Source organism: Hemibagrus wyckioides, linkage group LG27 (genome assembly GCF_019097595.1).
Source record: "Hemibagrus wyckioides isolate EC202008001 linkage group LG27, SWU_Hwy_1.0, whole genome shotgun sequence".
Classification (NCBI taxonomy): domain Eukaryota; kingdom Metazoa; phylum Chordata; class Actinopteri; order Siluriformes; family Bagridae; genus Hemibagrus; species Hemibagrus wyckioides.
The window spans coordinates 13,182,689-13,201,428 of NC_080736.1; the positions used below are offsets into that span (position 1 = coordinate 13,182,689).

The 18,740-nt window shown below is 38.3% G+C and overlaps 1 protein-coding gene across 1 annotated transcript; it reads left to right on the forward strand.

The window, feature by feature from the left end:
* Window positions 1–1,548: 1,548 nt before the first annotated feature.
* On the forward strand, window positions 1,549–17,537 carry syt13 (synaptotagmin XIII). The gene is made up of 6 exons (XM_058381437.1): window positions 1,549–1,969; window positions 5,088–5,295; window positions 5,920–6,054; window positions 7,662–7,981; window positions 13,944–14,067; window positions 16,228–17,537. Exons 1-6 carry the CDS (start codon window positions 1,796–1,798, stop codon window positions 16,530–16,532), a joined length of 1,266 nt encoding a protein of 421 aa, XP_058237420.1. The 5' UTR covers window positions 1,549–1,795; the 3' UTR covers window positions 16,533–17,537.
* The last annotated feature ends 1,203 nt before the right edge of the window (window positions 17,538–18,740 follow it).

Here is an 18,740-nt window from a genome sequence, read left to right on the forward strand (position 1 = left end):
CTCTCTATACTCACTCTCTTGTTGAAGTTATATCCTCACATGGGTTTTCTTACCACTGCTATTCCAATGATAATCAACGTATCTTCTCCTTCATTCCCTCAGATACCATAGCCTCTCAGCCTTTGGCTGTCATATCAGCATGGATGACAGCTCATCAGTTGCAACTCAATCCCATGCAAACTAAACTGCTGTTCATCCCAGATGATTCTTCCTGAGTTCAGAATCTCCTTGTACAACTCATTGATCTCTCCTTCATTCACTGCTTGCCATCTTGGGGTAACTGTGGATAATTAACTGTCCTTTTCTTTGTACATTACTAATTGGACATGTTCATGCTGGTTTCTTTGCATCAAAAGGACTTGGCTATTTTTTCCAACACAGCTGTCTTAGTTGCTTGTTCAGTCTCCCAAGCCATTTCAAGACTGGACTACTGCAATTCACTGATGGCAGGTCTACCTCTAAACGCAATCTGACCTTTGCAAATGATCTAAAATGCAGCTGTGTGACTTGTTTTGTACCTTACTAAGTTCTCCCACAACACCCCATTGCTGCACTCATCAGATATAAAACAGTAATGGTGTATCAAGCTCTTATCACACCTCACGCTAGACCACGCTCCCTCAGATCTTTTAGCACTGCTTGACTGGTCCCACCATCTCTCAAGGTACAAGGTAGGTATACATCAAGACCCTTCTCTGTTCGGGCATGTGGCAGGTGCTGGAATGAACTTCCTTCCCTAGATGTCCAAGCAGCTAAGTCACTGAGTATCTTCAAATGATGGGTAAAGACCTACCTCTTCCTGAAATACTTAAACTAGCACTTATTTTTTAACTGATTGTTTATAATGTAAAATAAATTTTGCTATATTTCCACCCAACATAGTTTTGGACTCTGGTATCCTTAGTCTGTGACCTAGTGAACCAGTATTGATGTATTCATTGATAGAGACTTTTGCATGTCGATCTGGATAAGGGCGCCTGCCAAATGCTGTAAATATGTATGTAAATATGAGCTCAAGGGAGTGGGGCAAAGGGTTGTTTCCAAGGCAACATGGTGTGTCTCTAGATTCTTTGGTCGAGAGAACCAAAAATAGCATTTAGTAATGAGGTTTTTTTTATTATCATTATTTTATAGATCTGACAAGGAAAGCTAAAAAACTAAAAATTATGGCCATACATGATCAATAGTACATTATTGCATTTTATAAAAACAACATATTTTATAAATGATCAGTTTAATATTGCATAGTTTATATGAATGAATTTGTCATTGAACAGAAATATTTTCAAGGTTTCCCTGCAGTGAAAAGGATCTGAAGAGATGGGACTCCGTGAAGGTGATTTCACAGAGCTATGACGTCAATTGTCAGGCACACATGGATGCGCAATTACGCACACACACACACACACATACACACACACACACGCATAGTCATATCTTGAGGGCGTGGGAGTGTCAGTGACAGACTCATCTTTATTAAGTATGGCTCGTCAGTTCTCAAAGCCCTCCCTCTTTCCCACCTCCCCCATTTCTCTCGTTCTCTCTCTCTGTTCTCGCTCTCTGCTACCATCTGCTTGGCTGAGCTCACATCATACAGCAGACGGTGCATTGCACACACATACAGGCACACGTGGTGCTCCATCGTCCCCTCTGTCCTTGCGTCTCTCTTCTCTCCTCTAACATTAATCATCTCTTCTTGCTACTCTCATTATGAAAGCACAGGATTAAAAAGAAGACATCCTCCATTCATCTGTCTTTATTTTTTGGCTCATTTTTGGTAGATCAGGACTGAAGGATGTTCGTTTCAGTGGCAGCAGTTCTTGGAGCGACCCTGGGAACTGTGTCTGGAGCGCTCACACTCTGCGGCCTGTCACTGCTCTGCAAGAACTGCAAGAAGAACAAATTTGACAAAGATGACAGCTCAGACTCAGAGAGAGCAAAAGCCAGCATCTTACACACACTCACACAGGTAAGGAGTATAAATACATACAGTACATAAGTACATGCTTATACAAACACAGGTATTGAAACATTCTCTCAACACATGAATGTTTGAATGCAGAATTAGGTTTTTTGGCTAGATAAGCTGACCAGAGGCAGCAGGACAGACTGAGCTGAATCCATTTATGAGGCAAATCAGTCAGTTTCAAAACTTCTTTTAACTCATGCTCATAGAGATGCTCAGACTAATCAATGCTTTCGGAGAAAGTGTCCGAGAAAGTGTCTTTCGATCAATTGCACTTCTAATAACCCTTGATGGCTCTGATCTAGGTATCACTTACACTCCAAATAGTTGGAAGAGGACATCACTGAGACAGGATTATTTTCAGACCAGCTAATTGATTCTTAATGAAATGTTTGCAGTGTTGAATTGCCAGTGACTCAATAGTAATTAGATCTATTAAAAGCATGCATCGGCTTTATTACAGTGTGCTGCTTGCTATTTATAGATTTCTGACTGTTGGGCTTCTCAGACAGCGTTGGCTGTTTGCTGTAATGGAGGCTGAAAATAGAGGAAGCTGTAAGGGTTTCAGACAGTGCTGAAAAAAAAAATCCAAGGAACACAGGAGATGCTTTGCCTTTACCTTGAGGCATATACTGGTTTCTGTCTGTCTTTTCTAGTGATTTCCCTCTGTTTGCAGCTGTGGAGAGGTTTCTCTCTGTTCAACATGAAGTGGCTCTTAGTGTTCGTGCACAAATGAGACACTCTTGCTGAATGTCTGTGTTTTTTAGGTTAGTTAAGGAATACAACTTTAATAGGGAAACACCCTGTTGTAGGATTCACTGGTGTACACAGTGGTTTGTTGACACAAAATTATGGTATATCTTCAAGAATAAAGACTAGAGCTCTTAACTGTTTTAAGGTTTTTGCAAAGGGTTCTACCTCGAAAATTTCCTAAATGGGGAACAGTTTGTTCAGGGGTCCTACATAGAACCTTTAAATATTTGATTATAGGTGTGCTAAGATCATCATGTTAATTTATGTGTTGTCAGTAAACATAAAACGTTATCATTCATCCATATTAAATATGATCCCAATACCAAACCATTCATTAACACGATACCTCTATTGGCTAGTAAGGTTGAGGTACATGTAAAAAGATCCTTCACCATTACTTTATGCATAGAATTTGTAACAGCAACCATTTTTGTGTTGATTTTGTGTTTGATGTTATTTTTTACCTGGAAAATCATTGGAAAGTCCATGGAAAATTTCAGGTGCTGCATTTTATATCTTTCTCTCAGGACAGGCTTTTTCTTGGAACACTGTCAAACAGCTTGTTCACGTTGAAGGCTCTTTGGTCTTTGGTGTGTAATCTCATATTTGGTCAAACGCAAGCAATTTCTGGAGACTTGGATACTAAAAGCAGTTGAAAAATACTTTCATGACTGATGGTATGAAAATAATATTTTTTTGACAATCAACAAGCATTCATCAAATTTTTGCGTGTAATATTTCAATCATTGTGTATTTAGTTTCTAAAAATCTTTGTAACTTATTTTCTATAAAGATTCCAATAGATATGGAGTTAACAGTATTCTTTTTATATCACAATTTACAAAGCCTGGCCAATTGTGATGATTCAATCAACTTTGTTAAACCCACAAACCCTAATGCATCTGTGGAGCTGCTTCGTGAATAAATATTGCATATTTTTTCCAATTATTAGTTAATGGCCTTTCAGAAGATTATTCGCTGTTTGAGATTATAACCATTGGCAAGCCACTTCACCCCGGCTCTGTGCATGTGTGTGTGTGTGTGTGTGAGTGTAATTAAACCACCTGGCCTGATTTTACCTTGAATTAGTCAACTGGTGCAACAACAATTAGTCAATTTGTGTTACATCCCCTACCTCACACCACACCACTGCTGCAAGAAATCATCCCTAATCCTCCTCCACACATACATTCTTGCTCAGTACTTACTCATACCTTAATAAAGCTGCGTTCATATGCAATCATCACACACCTTGCCACCTACACTCACACACGCATCACTAATTTGATCTAGGTGCTATTTCTGAGTCTGTATTAGTGTTGACACTGTCAATGTATAGTCACGACTCCCCACATATGCACAGACAAGGCCAGTGTGTGCATGCTTCCGGTCATGCACATTCACATACACACTTAAGGATTTCACTCCCTTTGTAAAGTGGACATAATGGTGTGTAGTCATGAATATTCATTTCCATCCAACAGTCACAAATGGTCTTCGGGACGGATGTTGAATATGAATATGTATTCACAGGGAGATGAAGAGAGAGGAGGAACAGAGAATTTATAAGTAGGGTGTAAATAATTCACTGGCCTCTCTCTATTTCAAATGAAGAGATCTCATAGAATCAGGAACAAGGACTGAACATTATTCACATTCTTAGTATGGTTCTATCTAGCACAATAAACAGCTCTTTGGTTTGTCAGTGTTTTATGACAGATGGCTTTCCATTCAGAACAGATTCTTCGTTTAAAAAAATAAATAAAAAACTGTAGGAAATCCAAAACTATTAAGCATCCAAACAACCCACTGTTGAAAAAAAAATCATGAACGAATCTTTAATCATTTCTTTGTGCCAACTAGAGATAAAATATAGATGTTTATTATTTGGAAAATGTTTATTCAATTTATTGTGAGAGAAATAAAAAATAGTCAATCACAGACCATTTAATGTAGCTTGTGCCATTTACTCTAAAGAGCTTCTGGCATCTTTAGAATGAAGTGAATTAAAAAGATTAACGTTCAATTGTCTAATATCTGAAAATGTTCTGGTAAATGAGATTACATTTTTTATTACATTTTGAGGCAAATTAAGAAAATAAAATGGATAGTCCTGAAATTATTAAAGAGGTGTTGGTAAAGTGTAATAGTGGGCTTTCAGGTAACAAAGAGTTTCATGTTGGAATAAATCTAAATGCTTTGTTTTGAAGTGCTGGAATAATGAAGATCTCTGAAAAATCTTAATCCTGGATAAATCACAAAGATCTCACTATACACTATGTTCTCTGTTCAGTTTAACCTAAAATGCCTACATAAAATATCTTTTTTTGTCTTTGCTTGCTTTTCTTTTCATTTGGTTATAATTCAGTTCAGTGTGCAGAAATCTACAGAGCCAATTCAGCCACAGACGCTGCTAAAGTTCCCCAAGATCTACAAACCTAAGCCATCTGTCACATCTCCTGAGGTAATGAACTACAGTGAAAATGCTGTGACCTCTGAGAAAGTTCTTGCTAAGCCTGACAGCTGTGATCACGGAGTGGACGAAGATAAAGAGGTCACTGCTCTCACACGGCAAGGTAAAGCCTTCTCTAAATATATGTGAATATCATCTTTTTTTGGGGCATCATTATATACTATAGCATTAACAATAAAACTGTTTCAAATGATGGTGGAAGAAAATGTCCTTTATCCGGCACTATGTTATTTAATGATAACATTTAGCTAATTATTGACATTAAAGAAACAGTATATATTTTTTTATCCCATGGTGTGAGATGATTAATTTTTCTTATCTCTATTTATTGTATTTGCCATATCTGGACAATTTCCACAGGCAAGAATTTTTCCAGTACTGAATGAATAACCTTATTACTTAAAACACATTAAAAATAGAAGTATAAGGGTAATTCCATCAATGTATGGCAGACACAAAAACTGCCTTTATAGGGATTTTATCCCCATTATGGATAAAGCAATCAGTGATACACTACACATTATTTCACTTTAACTTTGTCCACAGTGATCCTTCTGAATAAGTTGGAATAATCCTATAATGTCAATATGTATTCCTGGGCTTGCACTTCCAGGATGAAACAACTCATTATTAACCAATCACTTGACCAACAGACCTGACCAATAATCTACCAATAATCCTAATTTTGTGAAACAGTTCATAAATGCTGTATTTGGTTTTCTCCCAGATTCCACAGATGAGACACCTTGTGCTGTCGAACAATCCAATGCAATTCCAAGCAGCTCTTTACTGCACCCTAAACTGCATTTCTCTCTTCGCCTGCACACAGAGAGCAAAGAGCTGCACATCACCATCATAGAGGGTAACAAACACACACACATTTGTACAGTATATGCATTAAGAACACATTACACTGCATGGCAAACCTTACTGGACATTTTCATTAAGTATAAACCAATGACTTATTTTATTGTTGTAAGTATGTTATAAAATTACTCATGACACTGTTGGGTTTCTGTGTATAGAGTATTGAGACTTTCATGTGTTTAGCTGCAGTGAGCAGGACAGTAGGAAAGGGGACAGATAAGCCCCTACTGAGCAAACAATTCAACTCAATAACAAATACATTTAATATTGAACACAGGCACCACTCGGAAATGTGTTGTTAATATGAAAAGAATTTTTAATCTAATGTGTAATCCAGTGTAATTGGTTTGATTTCTGTGGGTAGAAGTTCAGGAATAGAACATGCCGGATATTTGTCTAAGGTGCTGGTCATTTATAATTGAATATTGAGATTTAATATTTGAGAATGCAAGGTGAGAAAAAGCATCAATCATTGCTGAGCTCTTCATTAAAACATTGAGTAACATCTCACAATAAAGCAGCCACACCAATAATCCATCTATTGTCGTTAATAATGTGTTTTATTTTATTTTATTTTATTTTAACAGAAAATGCAGGTTATCACTCTGTAGTGTTGTGTCTTTAAACAATAAACACCAGACAAATAAATTGCTATAATTTATGTTGACATTTACTAGCCTTCATAGCAGCATTGTTCTTGTCGTGACATTTTGAGAGATTCAGTTAGGTGTTTATATTGTCTGTCCATAGCTGCCCACAGTCTTTTTTTTTTACTATCATTGGTTTCATAGTGCCTGTGAATGTTAAATTCCTTGGGCACCACCACTTCTGTGGAGCAAATCACACATATGAGATTGTGGTTTATTGCTCAGGAAAATATATGAAACAGGAACAATGTTTGGAAAGGTCCTCTAGTGTATAAATTAGTAACTGGTCTAGGCAACAATAAAGCCCTATAGTAAAAATCAGTAACAGTAATGAAGGTTCTCTCCCTTATTTGCTCATCGGACCAAAGCATCACAGTGTCTTTATGTGTATTTGATTTGCATCACTATGCAGCATATCATGTTGCTGAACTACACACTTGTAAAAACCTGCCCCCCCCCCATATTGTATTTCTACATAAACCTGTTCACACTGTTGAGTAGTGATGAATGGAATATGTTTTTTTCTATGCAGACACTGTTGAAAAGGTCAGAGAGATACACACACATACTTAAATCATCACCAGACTAAAGGTTAAGACGTAATCATGAAATGACTGGAGCATGCTCGTTACATCATCTTAGAGAACATTAAGAATGAATATCTATTGCTAGTTCAACTAGAACTGTATTAAAATCGACGCATGGGCAGATGTATAGGGTCATATAAGGGTCAGGGGATTGATTAATGAATGATTCATCCATGCTGTGGGAAAAAAATTAAGATGTAAATTTGCTCTTTAACACTGATATGATACACAGCCACAGACCAACAATATTAATTTTTTGTGTCCTTCTTCTGTCTTCTGTTCTTCTTTATCATCATAATCATCATCATCTTCTTCTTCTTCTTCTTCTTCTTCTTCTTCTTCTCCTTCTTTGTTTGTCTTCTCTGCAGCTGAGCAAGTAAGCATGGAGAGTGGCAGTGAGGGCTATGTGTCTGGTTGTGTGAGTGTGTTTGGAGAACAGAGGCTTGCCCAGACAGCAGTACGCAAGCTAGCGTCAAGAGTGCAGTGGGGTGAGGCTATGGTGTTCTCCCTTCCCAGTAGCTGTAGCACAGAAAGCACAGAGAGCATGGAGGGAGAGGTGGCACTGACCTTACACATCTGCGACCGGTTCTCTCGGAACACCACTCTGGGCACTGTGAGGTTCAAACTGGCAGATGTGGGCATGATGTCAGATGCCGACTGTTGGGTCAACCTGCAGCCACCCAAACAGGTGAGATATATTACTTTAAACTGAACATGTGTTTGAATTGAAATGACCCATTTACTAAGAGTGAAACAATATATAAATGTAAAGCTCAAATTAGCTATGTTGTCATTTCTATAACACATATCATGATAAAAAAAACCATTTATCTTTATTAACACCTATTCACATGCTTATTTATACAGTTAACCAATGAGCCAATCATGTGCCAGCAACACACAGTATAAAACCATGCAGATACACGTCACGAGCTTCGGTTCATATTTAAATCAAATATCAGAATGGGGAAAATATGTGACTTCTGTGGCCTGTGGCATGGTTGTTGGTGTCTTTATGGAGTCCTGCATGGCGGACATATCCATATTGAGGAGTCTGAAGACCTGATGGAAGAGTTTACACAGGTCAGAGAGATCAGAGGAGACTGACCAGATCGTTTTGAGCTGACAGGAAGTCTATAGGAACTCAAATAAGTTGCAAATGCTTTAAAACTGTGATGAATTGTAAAAACATTGACCCTTATGGTGACAGTTCAGGACCACTTCAGGTTCCACTCCTGTCAGACAATCTGAGGCAATCATGAGCACAGACTGAGAGACTGGACAGCTGAAGATTGGAAAAAAAAACGAAGTGATTTTTTTTTCTTATCTTCAACACTCCAGTTTCGGTGAGCCTGTTCCCATGATCACCTCGGCTATCACAAACGGCTGTCAGAACTAGAACCTTATGTGGTCTTCTACTGTTGTAGCTTAAGTCTCATATATGTTATCACCAAATGACAAATATTAGTTAAGACACCTTACAGCTTTTAGTCTAAAAAAGTATACTGGTGACGTTATAACATCTTACTTAAAAAAAACCTTCCAGTGGTGATCATTGGGGATAGATTTTACTCTAAAAACACAAATGGTGAACACAGTTGTTGAACACAAATGACAGCTAATCGCTCTAAAAGCATCTTAATAGTGATCATTAATGGCAATTCTAACAACCTTAAACTGGTACTCTATGATGACAGATATTACTCTAATAGCATCTTACCAGTGATTACGGATGAACGATATTATTTAAAACATCTTATACAAGTATAGATGGATGACATATTTTACACTGGTGAACAATACTGCCAGATATTAATCTATAATACTCAGGTAAGACATATTTCATAATACTGAAACTTAAGATTTGTTTCAAAGCCAATAATAAGAATAAAGTGAATGGAACAGAAGGGTGGCTGCAGGTTCAAAATGGATGAGTTATGTCTCAGGGGTACTGTGTGTGTGTGTGTGTGACCTTTAGAGAATTTCGCAAAAGAGCATGAGTCTCTGAGGGATGAATATGTCAGCTTGTGTGTCATGCTGAAATTCTTGGTCTGAATCTCAATAACATTGCACGACACCACACATACAACACAGTTCATTTTGATGGGTTTGCATGAACGTCACTACCATGTCAGTGCAAATCACTTAATGTTGAATATATGTAACACATATGTATGAATATATGTAACTCTGATACATCATAGGCAATAACAAATGTCAGAAGATTGGAAGAAAAGAGGATTTGGAGTATAATGCATCTGTATAATGCAGTATAATAACATGGTGACACTTTCCTGTTATCTATATAGCCTAAGATATCCTTTAGAATATGTTTCTGTATATGAGTTCTCTAATACACACACGCACACACATGCATGCACTCACATTGCTGTCTGGAAGGCTGGTGATGGGCGGGGCATAAGACCTCTATCTGCGTCATCATACATCCCAAAGGAGATTCTGTTCCAGCGTGTACACGCGTAGACACACACACTCATATGCACACACACAGACAGCGTAAATACTGAAAGAAAAATGTTTTTCAACTAAATCACATTATTATTTAAACAATACTTATTTTCTATGATGTAAAATATACATACATTTGGTTTTATATACTATGTAAAAGAATTTGTTTCCAGGCATATTAATAGTACCACAAACACAATTCTCATTCAAGTAAAGTTTCATTGAATTTAGTGTTCTATCGTGCAGTACCACTGAGACGATGTACGTCGCATTAGAATGAGAGAGAGGGATTGGGCAGTTGTTCAAGGGCTATTGAAGGTGAAGATAGTATGTGTCTGTGAGCGTGACGCTACACATGACGCAGTTTCCGCTTGGCTCAAAGAGCAGCACTCTAAATAATTTATTTGTTAATACACTAAGATGTTGCACACACACACTTACAGACACTTGAACAGATGGGAAAGTGGAGGCAAAATATCAGTTCTTGTCTACACAGTAATACTCAGAGGCACGCATACACACAGTAATACTGAGCTGGCCCTTTTTCAACCCATGGTGTGAGATGATTCATTTTTCCTTAGTGACAACAATATCATCAGGTTGTTTTTGAATGTATAGAGACAGTCCTTAAGAGGCAAAATCAAAGGCATACAGAGGAATAGATAGAGAGAGACAGAGAGATACGTAGGTTGCATTTTATAAATTTGGGTGCTGGTTTGAGTCATGCCTATTTTCATGAATGTAACCACTTGCCTCTGTATCTGCTATAAAGCAGGCTTATTACAGAAGTGTTATTATTGTGCTGACATTATTATGCTAATGTAATCCCTCTGCTATGAGTAAGATTTGCTCAATTTTACTGAATCAATTTCAAATTGTGTTGTCACAGCTATTATATTATATTATATTATATTATATTATATTATATTATATTATATTATATTATATTATATTATATTATATTATATTATATTATATTATATTAGAATATTGGCTTTTAAACAAAAATGTATTCATTCATTCATCTTCAATAACCAGTTGAACTGAGTCAGATTTTATCATGGCAGTGATCTTGAATCCGGAGCCAATCCTTATTACCTTGGGTGAGATAAAATGAAAAGGAAAATGTCAGTGCTTTAAATTCATATATAAATGTAATATTTAGTAAATAATGATAAGTATTGGAACAGCAAGACCAGTTCATTTGTTTTGGCTATACACTGAAGACATTTGGATTGATATCAAAAGATTCCTATGAAAGTGTAGATCAACATTTAACTTTTATTTCCTAATATTTGCATCTAAATATAGCTGAAAAATATTGGCATGTGTGAATTACAGGTGCTTCTTGTTGCCCTGTTAGATCGTGAAAAGAGGGGAAATCAATCATAGCTATTGATCATAGCCAATACAACAATGTAGAATGTCCTGTAAAAGACAGAAACCACTGGTGTACTAACAACCAGATATCAAACAGGTTGGCCTAGGTAAACAAAAACAGTTTCCTGTTCAAATTCAATTCAAATTCAATTCAAATTCAAATTTATAAATATATATATATATATATATATATATATATATATATATATATATATATATATATATATATATATATATATATATACTTGCATATTTCAGCTTGATTTCAGCTACGGAGGAAGACTCCATCAGAAAATCCATCTTGTGGGAGATGCTCCAGGAAGCATGGGGTGACATCTCATCAGATTATCTTGACTATCTAGAGTATCTCAGCTAGAATGCCCAGGCTGTGATGGTGCAAAAACAAAGTGTGACCTGTGCAGAGTAGTGCAGTTATGTGTGTGCAACAATCGGCTGAGGTAGAATGACGTGTGAGGAAGTCCAGAGAAAAAGTCCAGAAAGTCCAGGTCTAGGTATTCTGGTTGAGGGCCTGAATGGCCTGAGGGAAGAAGCTCCTCATCATTCTCTCTGTGTTTGCCTTCAAGGAGCAGAAACATTTCCCTGATTGCAACAGAGAGAAGAGTCCATTGTTGGGATGGCTGAGGTCCTTCATTATCTTCCTGGCCTTGGTCCAGCACCGCTTGCTGTATATAGTCTCCAGGTTAGGAAGCTCAGTGCGGATGGTACGCTCAGCTGATCGCACCACCCTCCAGAGAAGAATCAGAGCTTGCCTGTCCTGCTTGGTGCTGTTTCCAAACCAGTCTGTCATGCTTCCTTATGACAGAAACATTATGAGAACTGTGAGGAAAACCCCCAAAACAACCATCACAAACACCCTCAAAAGGGCAGAAGTGAAGGTATTGCAACCAGTTTTTGAAGAAGAGTTTGAGAGCAAAAATATAGAGGTCCATATGCAAGATGCAAACCACTCATCAGCAGTAAGATTCAGAAGGCCAGATTGGACATCATTGGACTCAATCATCATTGGACTCAAAGAAATACTGAGATGGGCCACAAAAGCTCTGAAACAAAGATTAATCAATACCAAAGCGATGGAAAGGCCAAAGTGTGGAGAAAGAATGTCATGGTTACACTGAACACAGTGCAAGACTGTGAATCCCACCAGCCGCTGCAATTTCTGGAGAGGAATCACCTGATGTAGAACCAACAGGGCAAGGAAGATTGGGCCAGCATCATGCTAGAGTGGTTCAAAACCATGTCCTGCCTTATGAAGTTTTTAGAGAAGGGGCCACTTAACCAGGTTGGAACCATTTCCCACCCTTTCCAGCCCACTAAGGACCTGCCCTGCATTGGATGCCATTATGGCTCATGGGTATCACTCTGTCTCCCTGTTCATCTTAGATGTCTCCATGCGTCCTGTCTCATTTTGGAAGTCACTCCATCTCCTGGCCCCACTGAGGATGTCACTCAGCTACTCTTCTCTGCTGAGGACATTGCTCTTTCCTCTCGGTTGCTCCACAGAGGACATTGCTTCCCCCTTCTTGAATCATGAAAGACATGGATTCACAGAGGATGGCTCAGCCTTGGTCTTTGAACTACTGGCTTTGCATTGGATGTCCCTCTGCTTCATGTTCTCATGCTGGATGTCGTTCTACCCCTTAGCTAGTCTGCCTCAGTGCTCAGTAGAGGATGTCACCTCTCCGATGTTCTACAATAAAGTTACTGCACCTCACAGACCCACTGGCCTCCAGAAATAGAGAGAATTCAGGTGGTTGCCCAAAACCCCGCCTTGAGGACATAGTACACCTTGTGGGCCGTATATTATAGGGAGGGTTCTGTCGTGGTTGCACCAAACACAGGGCAGGACAATCCTATCACTATCCTTGTTTTATTTCATGGGCTTTGGGCTTTATGTTTGTCACTTTTAATACACTATATCCGCTTCTCTTGTCTCAAAACATACTAGCTCGGCAATCAGTCAGGGTGTAGGTAGTGTCATGGTTTGGGCATGCATGGCTGCTTCTAGAACAAATGATGGAACTCATGAGTGCATCTTTCAGCTTGTGACAGGAAGGAATTAGTGCTAAGTCAATAATGAACTCGGGAAACTACGCTGATCTACTAGTTCCTCAAGAGCTCTTGGTTTCTGTTTGCAGAAAGGAAATTTTTTACATTTACATTATTTACTGCTTTGAGACAATGCTTATTGTCAAAAATGCAATACAAATAAAGTGAATTAAAAATTGAATTGAAATGATGGTCAAAGAAGAGTAAATTCAGAAATCTATAGCAACTGCACAATGTTCAGAGAAATGCTAATCTAAGACAAAAACATGCATTGTTATTTAAGCTACACTGTGCTGCATTGTACCTATTACTCACCTTTTCCATCCACTACCAGATGCCAGATTTTTGAACTGAAATGCATAATCTATTTTCTCTTGGATGAGTCAGAGTAACCGCATGCTACCCTGCATGGGGTTATTCATCATGGACTGAATCCAAAATTGCTAAGTCCTTGCAAAGTTTAGTGTCTGCTACTGCATTGGGACATGAGTTATAATTAAAACAGTTTTCAGTGTAGTTACATCATTGGTAAAGTGTCTAGGCATGTTACTTCCAGCATGAATCCTAAATACATAGGATACATAAATACATGTAATTTTATTTTGTTTTACCTGTTCATCCTAGACATATGAACATATGATAATTCTGTATCATTTGTCCATTTGTTTTAAATTAAACATCCTGAGAAATTGCATGGGTATTTATTTTTTCATTTTCTGTGTTTAATCTCCCAGATGGAAGTGCATTCAACAGGGGAGCTTTTGCTGTCACTAAGCTACCTGCCGGCAGCAAACAGGCTGGGAGTGGTGGTGATGAAGGCACGAGGACTGCAGTCTGATAAACTTAAAGACACTATAGGTAATACTAGTCACTGTAGATTCATTCAGAGTCATTCACTCACTAAGTACCTGAAGGTTTCTAAGTGTTCATAAAATTTTAGGACACTTAAACAAATGGATTGGAAAGTCTTATATTTTTTTCATATCACTGGTGCAGCTTCTGGTCTGTTGGGAAAGAATTGCCCCTACACCTACAATGGCATGTAGGCAGACTACATTACAATGGGTAAGGGGGTAATGGTTCATGACTATGATCTTGTTTAGGCCCCAATAATCACTGCATGGACAACAGCCTTTTTTTCTCCATAAAAAAGAGTTTGAAGGCTGAATGAAACTGAAGGCCAATGCCTCTTTTATGTAGTCCTTCATGACATTCCACTCAGTGCACAATAAGGAGAACAGTCTGTCCTGCGGAGAACTACTGCCAGGGAGATGGTCAATGACACAATTATAATGCTGATGGACCAGCTGAAGCTAGGCTTTTTGTTTACTAGAGACATCTTGGAGGTCCCAGAACATGCCAGAACAAGGGGGGTGGGGGGTGGTTGACCCAGAGGTTTTGAGCCTTCAGACTAGTATCCTACACTGTGGTCCCCATGACTGCTACTAATCATGTCAACACATCCACATGGGGGTGGCACTGCGGTAATAGGTGAAAGCCAGAACCATCTGTGGATTATGGGTGCTACTAAGGAACAGAGTGATCTGCTGAAAATGCTGCCCAGTGTGGAGCATTTGAGAGATGGAGTCTGTTTGAAGATCAGCCCAAACTCAAGATACCACCTGTCAAAAACTGATTACTGCTGTGGGGATGCTTCAGGAGAACAAAGGATAGTTTAAACTTTTGGCCAGGGCAGCATAAAAAAAAATCACTGTGGCTCCTGAATCTGTGAATCCTCTCAGACAATCCTGCTGCTGTCAAACCCAAGAAATTGTGACACTGAGGAACACTCCAGTAGCTTGAAAAGGTGAGGGTAGATTTTGTTTTTATTTTTATTTTTTGCTTAGAAGCTCAACAGAGTTTGGGTGCAACATAGCATAGCACAACATAGCACAAATACCAGGCTTCTTGCAAGTGGATCTCCCACTTTGGCAAGATAGGCACTAAGGTAGAACACCTGCACCTGTTGGATCTGGATGAGATGGAGGAGAGGTATCAGGGTACAGGAGACAGGCCCAAGGCCACTGGTGACACTTAATGTTCTGGCTTCAGCAGCACTCACACAATCTGTTATACAGCTAAAGGGACAGCTTGATTAGGCCCTTGAAGAGGGGTCTGTGAGGGTGCAATTCCTTGAGTTCTGTACTCAAGCAGAATTCGAAACTTAATGCCATAGTCAACAACCTGTCTTTCATCTGCTGTATGTGTAAGATGCAGCGTTTTCCCCTCTACAGAATGGGTTGGAAATGGTACCATGCAGAGGCACCATGAACCAGGTCTCAGGGATGTATATGTAAGCCTGACTCTCCCAGACCCAAGCAAGGGAAGGTCCTGAGAGCAAGGAAATTAAATAGGTCGCCTTAGAACTGGGACAGTTGCTGTTCAAAAGCAAGAGGGCACTGCAGCAAGAAACCCTAACATCATTCTCATCTTCATCAAATCTTTTCAGAGAGGACAGGTGGGTCCATCTGGTGGTCACAAGATGGCTTAGCCAAAGACTCTGGGCTTTTACAGATGATATCCTATGATGAGTGGTATCTTCTAGGGTGATCCCACTCCTAGTCATAGGCCATGAGAGCTCATGAAATGATTTGAGCATGAAGCATGAGCATGATTTGAGCATGAAATGTTTCCTATGGGAAACAGCATTCTGCACTACTAGTTTGAAAACACCAACTGACTGAATATCTTCTGAAAGAATCTCTTCAGTACAGTTCCAGAGATTTGTAGAATTTATGCCAGGGCACATTAAAGTTACTCTGGTGGCCCAACACCACACGTCATTTTATGGTAAAATTATTTTTTATTTTTTTAATTATTTATTTTTTTTCCAAGGTAGGAATTTCCTTATCTAATCTATTCAGTAGAAATGTTTAAAAATCGATCAATAAAATTAAACAAGTTATTCCAGAAATTTGTTTGATTGTTCATACAGCTAAAGAACAAAAATGTTCTTTTCACAAGAAGCTATTTTATATTTTTTTTGTAATCTACAAAACAGAACTTTTTGTTTCTCAGACCTGTCAGTGAAGCTGACTCTGAAGCATCAGAGCACCAAGCTAAAGAAGAAGCAGACGCGGCGCGTCAAGCACAAAATCAACCCGGTGTGGAATGAGATGATGATGCTAGAGCTCCCCAGAGAGCTACTGACCAAGTCCAGCTTAGACCTGGAGGTGCTGAACCAGGCGAGCCCTGGCACACTGCTCCCACTTGGGCGCTGTCAGCTCGGGCTCCAGTTCTCAGGCACTGGCCTCCAACACTGGCAACAGATGCTGGATAACCCACGCAAACAGATCGCCATGTGGCATCCTCTGCATGCTTAAAATAAAATGCTAAAAATCTAGTGTATACAATGCATAGTTAAATGTTGTTTGTTCATATTTATTAGTATTGCTTTATTCCTGTGCAATAATATGTAATTTTAATGTCTAAACTGTTAATATCCACTGCTCAGCTGAACCACAGGGTACACTGTTAATGTTACTGATTCTACAGGGACAATGATATACAGGTGAATTTATAGATGATTACATTGTGATGAATATTCTACCATATATATCCAAAGTAGCATATTTAGCCTTCGTGATTGCATCACATCCTCCATCCACAACCAAATGAAATCATTTGGGCATTATTTAAGGCTAGGCCTGAATTTGATTTGATTAGACTTCATTTAGATCTGGAGTGCTGTGATTTGGTTAGTCAACCAAACCAACCAACTGAAAGGATTTTGTCCTAAGTAAAGAACCACATAGACAGTTTTCCTCTGCACTCAAAAGGTTTACTAAAATTATTATTATTATTATTATTATTTGCTGTTGCTGTTGTTGTTAATTAAATTGCATAATAATAATCATGATCACCATCACACATTGTATATGTAATAATAAATGTAAAAGCAGCTCGTTGCATTTATGATACACAGTATTCGCTTTCCACATTTTTGGATATACTGATATGTTGAGTATAATGATGTATGAGAGTAGAACTCCTCTGTCTTGTATATAAACATGACGATATACTGTGATGAATTTATGTCTTGGTACAGTGTCCACATATTTCATAAACTGATCAAGTTACTCCCATGATAACAGTAATTATTATGATAATATACTGTATACACTAATATGCTTAAATGTGCAATAAAGATTTAGTAGACCCTAGTTTTACAGTACAGTAGCTCCAAAATAAATTATTTTGAAAAATGTTAACAGGTTCTAATTAAAACATTTATGTTGGAATATTTTGCTATAGATGAATGGAAATATTTATTCAGGATAAATGAATGATACAGCAGATGTGCAGAAATAAAAGTGGACTCTAAGATGCTGGATTTCTGTAATGGTTTTGTTATAAATGCATGCTAGCCTGAGATTTAGAATTTGCTGACAAAAGAATACAGCATTAAATGCAGTATCACTTCTACTTTACATACATATTATATACTGTACCCACTATCCACTTTAATAGGAACACATCCAATGTATCTGATCTGTGCACATCATCTTATCATCTTTTAGTAGGCATGCAGGACTGATTCGGTTCTAAATTAATGATCACCATAGCCTGAGGTTGTGTAACAAGCTTTGTGATGTTATGTATCAGGCCAACTATCTCATGCCTGCATAAAAGATGGCTGAGGGAAAAATCAGCATCAAGATCAAACATGGACTCCTTGGCTTCTGGAGACACATCACTAGTTCCTGTAAAGTCACATTTCCAGATACTCCTGTACACCATTATGCACTCTTAAAGCATATGTGCAATCATTTATACTTGATATAAGACTGGACATATGCTTAAAAAATTACCCACAGGCTACACTAACTAGAGAATGATTATGTGACCAGTACAGGAGCCAAACAAAGAAAACAACACTCCAAGGTGCACACAGGAAATGGAAAACCTCACAAAGTATAATGGTGACTCTACAGTATGTAGGTGACTCCATATGCTCAAAGTATAATTCCTTTGGACGTTGTCTATCTAAGGGCAGCCAACAGCAAGGGGACATTTTGCTTTCTTGTCCAGGAGCCACTCTGAACTTCATTTCACACTTCAAGAACCGTGCATTAAGTAAAGGTTCGTTCATGGTAATGTGGTGCAAAACTCCCTATCCATTACCCCTTGCACATCACATGACCAAGTCACATGCTTCACTGATCACTTGCACCAGTCTCCTGTCTATTATTGTCATTATTTAAGTTCTGGATACTGTGTCTTTCACTGTCTAGCTTTTTGTCATTTGTAGCTATGGTTAAATGTCAATTAACACACATTGTGTTAAGGTCCTTGCCTTGTGTAACTAGTACTTGTTTTTGTTTCATGTATAATATAATTTTTTTTGTGTTGCACAAAATAGACCTCTGCCCTTTTATCTGCCTCTGGAACCAGTTCCTGACATCGCCATTACTCATGTTGTTTGAATAAAGATTTTCCCTTGTTTTTAACCAAGTTGGAAATCTCCCCTAAAATTAGTTTAGTTCTCTCGTAAACTAAATACTCTGGAATTATACTCACCCTGCAATCTC

Bases quoted from the DNA above. Each gene is read 5' to 3' on its own strand.
- syt13 (XM_058381437.1), top strand. From the start codon at position 1,796: ATGTTCGTTTCAGTGGCAGCAGTTCTTGGAGCGACCCTGGGAACTGTG. The intron at 1,970-5,087 runs GTAAGGAGTATA...GTTATAATTCAG, and splicing joins TCTTACACACACTCACACAG to TTCAGTGTGCAGAAATCTAC. The intron at 5,296-5,919 runs GTAAAGCCTTCT...GTTTTCTCCCAG, and splicing joins CACTGCTCTCACACGGCAAG to ATTCCACAGATGAGACACCT.